Source organism: Poecilia reticulata, linkage group LG13, assembly GCF_000633615.1.
Source record: "Poecilia reticulata strain Guanapo linkage group LG13, Guppy_female_1.0+MT, whole genome shotgun sequence".
NCBI classification, from domain to species: Eukaryota; Metazoa; Chordata; class Actinopteri; order Cyprinodontiformes; family Poeciliidae; genus Poecilia; species Poecilia reticulata.
Genome location: NC_024343.1, coordinates 31,884,712 through 31,890,787, shown reverse-complemented (window position 1 = coordinate 31,890,787; position 6,076 = coordinate 31,884,712). Strand labels below are relative to the sequence as shown.

Below are 6,076 nucleotides of genomic sequence, written 5' to 3'. Positions count from 1 at the left end.
CCAAAAAAAGTGTGTTTAATTACTTTAATTACTTTAATATGAGCTCCATTACTCAGTTTAGCTCCAAGTGAATAACATTGTCCAGGGTTTACCAGCAAATACTGTTTCTGGATGCAGCCATGSTACCTGTCAGGGAGGAGGTAAAGGGAGGAGCATCCCAGCGTCAGACACTCACCCAATTTTTTTATTTACTCTCATTTCTGGAATTTGCTTCACATGACTCTCATTTTATGTCCTTCTGTTGTCTTTTATTTCTTTTATTCCTTGTCTTTTCTTCCTTGCATCATAACCATCATCATCACTGTGACCAGTTTGCAGGATATGGTGGCAAAGTACCAGAAAAGAAGGAACCGAATGTGAGGATCATGGTTTTGTGTTGTTTCTTTCTTTGCTGGAAGTGATGATGCATATATCACATGACAGGTCAAAGCTTAGCTTTTATTTTCTCCATCATTTAGTTTATAAAACTTCTCAGTTTTTCTCATGGAATCAACAATGAGGTTTACTGTGTCATAAATGCATCATGAACACATTCAACCCACTTGTGCGTTTTCATTGCATGCCTTCACATCCAGCTGAATTAGCATCACTGCTATTAACTGCACCATGAAACAATTTCTGCTTTTAACAGCAATAAACATCTGTCTTCATTTTGTTTTTTCACTGATGCTTCAGTTAGTGTGCAGCACACCAAGGTGCCCCAACACCATGAATCACCTGTTGTCTGTTTGCTCTGCTTCTAGCTAAATACGTCTCATTTCTGCTTGACTGAAGGACGCTTTCTGTTGTTGGAAGAGTTTCTTCAGTGTGAGCAGCTCTGCTTTCGGCCATGCACCTCACCTGGTTGTTGCCGATGTGTAATCAGTCATCCCTGGTTATATGTGTGCATTTTACCACCTGGTTACCATCTGAATGACTGCATTTCATTTTGTGGATCATTCAGATTGTACCATAGAAAAGACATATAACTTATTTTGGTTTTTCATGTTTAAGTGAGGAAAAAACAAAGTATTAGACTGTAGGTTGTAGTCTGCCTGAACAGACAGCAGTTAGTGTCTGTTCTGCTCCCACAGATTTCACCCTAGATCTCAGCTAATAGTTAAGTGCACTGCACTTAACAATGCTCACCTTTTCCCACCTTTCTGCATTGATCCTAAGTTTGTTTCTGAGCTGTAAATCATTGGACATAAAAAATGACTACCAGTAATTAATTCTAGAATAGGATTCTCAGCAGTTACTCTAACTTTAGAGCAGAACACATTCATGAGACTCTGTGTTATTAATTACATATTAAGGAAACACAATCAGAATGAACTGGTAGGTGTTCCCAAAGGTTCAGGAAACATCGGAATCTTCATCATACAAAACAATACATGTATTATATCTGGTTGTGTCTCACATATTTATATCTGAGCCATTTAAATGACAGTTGGTAGAATAATATCAACCTAGGTTCAGGTGAGGCATGATGGGAATTTTGAAGCACATTGATGAGGTTCCTGACAGTGAATTGGTTAGCTCTCATGCTAGCATCTGGCGCTAGCATGACACAATGCATCCAGATAAGTCAGCAGTTGTTTATACCCCGAACAGATATAGATGGAAAATCATCTTCATTCAACCTTTCAACAGTGTGTTTGTTTCATAGGAAACAAGCGAATGTAAATTGTATGCATGACTGAATTGAAATTCAGTATTTTTTAAACTGTCCCGAGACAACATTTGTTGTGAATTGGCGCCATAGCTTAGAAGCAGAGTGGATTTCATTTTGTTGATTTGTATATATGTTGTACATTTTTACTGTATTTTATTCTTTGACAATTTGCAACTACCTGCATGTCTAAATGGATCTCCTCAAACAACCACAGGAATTATTGAATTGAAAATTGCAGTATGAAGCCTCTTGACCTTTACAAATCGACCTTTCTTAGTTTATGTTATGAGGCTTTTGGACAAAAATATGTGATGATATCTTTGGTGTTGTTGCTGTTGCTTTTATAAAGGTAAGACCTGAAATTATTTAGCTACCCTGTAGATTTAGATAAAAAATTATTTTTCTTTAACCAACAATTCTCTGACAGAAACTGAGACGGGTACTTATAAACAAAAGAATGATCAGTTTAGAAGCAAAATAATACATCTGTTTTTATTTACGTTTTATTCAAAAAACTGTGTTGAAAATTCTTCATGCTTTTCTGAGTAACTCATAGAGAAATCTTTTTTGGCATCATGAACCCTCGTAAGTATGACTAAGTGATGCAAAGAGTTCCTGAGCCTCCTGATCCACAGCCTCTCCTGTAGCTCCATGCAGCTCTGTCTGTCTGCTTCTAGATGTTCTCTGCCTGTCCGCCTTTTGTCCAGATATAATGCTAAAGCCCTCGTCTGCCTCCGCACTAACCCCTAAACCCGTTCTTCATCAACTGTGACGACAGAAGACGTTTTCCTGGGCTCGCTCCCGTTGAACTTTAACATTGTTCTTCCTTTCTGAATGTCAGAAAACCTATCTGTACTTGACTAACATATCCATGGCTGCCTCTAACTTCTCTTCCTTTCCCTAACTGGTGAGCAGTCAGGGCCACTCAGACACAGACTCTGAAGTGGAGGACCGTGTGGATGGAGTGAAGTCCTGGTTGTCCAAAAATGATGGCACTGTCAAGAACCAGTCAGATGAGGACAGGTCAGTGAAAATGTGTTGGTTATCTCTGCAGCAGATGTTTGTCTTATACACACATCAGTAGAAGCAACATAAACTGATTCATCGGATTAGCTGACCATAGGTATTTTTTAATTACATTCACATCTGTTTGCTTGTAGAATAAAAAAATAATACATTTATATATTTTACAATTTATGTATATAAAACTTAAATGAGGCAACGTTTTCCCTGAAATGGCATCTCCATGGTCGAATCCTTGTGATTTAAGTCTTGATTTGAATTATTTAAAATACAACGACTACTTAACTTTTGGTAAAGCATGGTTACACCTGCAATATGTAACACTCCTAGCATTGTTCCTATAATGGAAAAGAGACACATTTTTCAGCTAGCAGCAGAGCCAAGAAGAATCCAAAAATGTATTGAGAGCCATTGTGGAGGGACGTAACATGAATTTATGTGATTTATGTTATGACATTTCACATTTATCTGTTGTAATTATTTGGGGAAAATAACCACTTATAGCAAAGATCCCACAATATACATGGCTGGACAGCATGGTGGGCCCTGCTTCACTTCCTGCTGAAGCCTGGAAGTGAAGCAGAAATGAGCCAAACATGAGGTGGGCTCCAGAAGCAAATGGTAGACAGTCTCTGTTGTTGCTCATTTAGTTTATGAACTTTGCAAACGTGGTGCAAAGTTCACTCAGTGATTGGTTGAAGCTAAACTTGAGGACTTAAAGGTTGAATTTCTCTATAATCCATTTGATGTGAATATGACACCATCCAGTCACAGACATAGGTTCCCTCAACTGCTGCCTGGTGGAAATGATCAGGACATCCCACAGGAGTTATCTCACTGATTTTGTCCGTTAGAAACATATTAACTAAATTTATTTTGACTTTACAACTACTCATATTTGTCATCAATATTTGAGTTGAAAAATGTTGTCTGATTTTAAAAAAAAAGAAAGATTATAGATGGGGTTTTGCCTCAATTTTTCTTATCTTCACAGAGAAACATAGTTCTCTAAAGCAATAGAGCTAAATGGTAAGAGAGGAATACTGGGGTCATAGTTTACGGCCTTCATATAAAACTGAAAGGTCTCTGAATCCTTCATTTCCTCCCTGTTTATGTTTATGTAATATGTTTTAAAACATATTACTAAAACATATTAAAAGTAATATGTTTTAATCCATTCTCTTCTACATTTGCTTGATTCAACTTTGTATTTCATCTTTGTCGTCAGCTTTCCTGTGTTGTCCTTCATTCACCTTTTTCACACTGTGTTGTTCTAGATGTGCTGTAAAAACTGACTTAAAGGAAGAAAAAGAGTGGAAAGAGGCTAAGGAGAAACATAAAGAGCAGAGAGAGCCACAGACAATCAGGCCGGTGCCTGTTGTGGCCTCTCTGAGTTATAGAAAAAAACCTGACCTGGATTTCATCATAGACAAAAGTGACTCCCTCCTCCGGTTTACCAGGAAGAAAGCAGAGTCAGATGACGTCCCAAGCAGATGCAAAACTGAGCTGCTAAACCAGAAATGTCATGTTGACCCTTATTTAGCCTCTTCCAGGAGACCTCCTCTTTCACTGGATGACTTGAGTGACAGTCAGTCAGTCATCTCTCAGGCTCGTTCAGAGGCTAACAGTAGCATCAGGAAAGGTACGGACAGCCGTTGGGGTCAGTTTAATCTTTCATTCACTAAGCAAGGATCATCCTCCACCCCTCCTGAGATAAACCTGAGGAATAAGGTTCATCCTGGCAGCAGCTTGGGGCCGTCAGGTCTATACACACACCATCAAAGCATCTCTGGTACAGTTGGGGCCAGCAGCAGCTGCTGCCCTCCCAGTAGGAGATCAAGGAGTCAAAGTCCTGGAAGTGTTGGCCAACTTGATTCCCAGGTATTCCTAGTTGGTAGCAGTTACCTCGCTAACGGTGGCATTGACCTAGATGACAGTAGAAATGTGGCCTTACCTGAGAGGTCCATGTTCAGTCCTCTGTCTTCCATTGGTCGCAGTTTATCAATACCTCCACCCAGAGACAGGCCCACTTCTACTGATCTGCCAATTGATACCCTGGACATTCGGCCGGTCAGCCATCAGAACTACCTTGACCCTGACTTGGAGAAAGCCATCAATGAAGTGCTGAGTTATAAACCGATAAAATTCAAGCGCAAGAGCTTGGAAGACTCTGAAGATGATGAAAGATCCAGGAGTAATGAAGATGAGAGCCAAAAGATGGAGAATGGAGAGAGGATGTATCCCACCAGAGGTGTTAGATGTTCTGAATCTGCTGTGGATTGCAGGAGATCAACCTGCAGTACTAGCAGCCGTCACCATGGCAGCAAGACCAAAAGAAAGAGCAAGAAAAAGAGAAGTCACAGCTTTGACTCTGACAGTCCTGGAGACGATCCTGTTGAAAGAAACAACTCTAAAAGATGGCTCAAAAAGTCCCATAAAATGTCCAAGAAAAAAGAGAAACGTCCATCATCTTCAGCACCTTCTGAATCAGATTCTGAGTCAAACTTTACATCAACCTCTGATGCATCTACCATATCCTACCGGAGTTACAGTAGTGTGAAAACAGCCGTGGGTAAATGGGTTCCCAGTCCAGATGAGGAGGAGACTCTGCCACCGAACAAGAAGCAACCAATCAGTAAGAAGAACGAAGAACAAAGGAAGAAGAAGTTGAACCGCCTGATGATGAAGTACTTGTACCGGACAGAGAGTGACTGAGGTAGACAGTAGGTTCCTGGCCTGAAGGATGCTGTGAAGCATGGTGTGACCTAACCAATCACAGAATGACTAACATTATCAGACATTTACTCAGTCTGGATGAGAATGCTGGTTTGTTTCAGTTAACCCCGGGTGGCTGTTGAGTAGCTCATATCTGTCCTAAAGGGAGAAGCACCAGAAACTGGTTAATATTCCAAACAGTTTACTGCATGTTGAACATTTTAAATCAGTTTCTTCAGAGCACTTTGTGCTTATCTCTCTCGATCAGTTTTCACTCTAGATTAGCGGTTCTCAACGTGGGCAGTACCGCCCCCCGGGGTGCGTTCAGAGGACGGCACGGGGCGCTGCTGGAAATTTTTATAAAAGGGGGCGCTGGGATTCCTTTGGGGGGCGTTTGGTCGAAGGTAAACTTTACACCTTACAATCACAACAATACCAGTTTAGACTTTGAGCAACTTGGTAAAACTGTATTGTGTAACATTAAATCATGCTTGGCTGCAACTGTATCGATGGCAGCTCTTCTTCTATTCAGTGTTTGTAGCTTCTTGGTGCAGCTCCTCTCCAGCTACTGGTAGCTTCACCGCATCAGTTCAGYGTTACACYGGCTGATGAYGTTGCTGTGATTCACTTTGTCTGGTATTTTTGTACATATGTTTTGGCAGTTCTGTGATCATGTCAAAGCAG

The 6,076-nt window shown here is 40.5% G+C and overlaps 1 protein-coding gene across 1 annotated transcript; it reads left to right on the top strand.

Moving 5' to 3' along the window:
- The first annotated feature begins 6 nt into the window (after positions 1–6).
- LOC103475202 (uncharacterized) lies at positions 7–5,830 on the top strand. The gene is made up of 3 exons (XM_008426641.2): positions 7–356; positions 2,570–2,677; positions 3,955–5,830. The coding sequence occupies exons 1-3, from the start codon at positions 217–219 to the stop codon at positions 5,390–5,392; spliced, it is 1,686 nt and encodes a 561-aa protein (XP_008424863.1). The 5' UTR covers positions 7–216; the 3' UTR covers positions 5,393–5,830.
- The last annotated feature ends 246 nt before the right edge of the window (positions 5,831–6,076 follow it).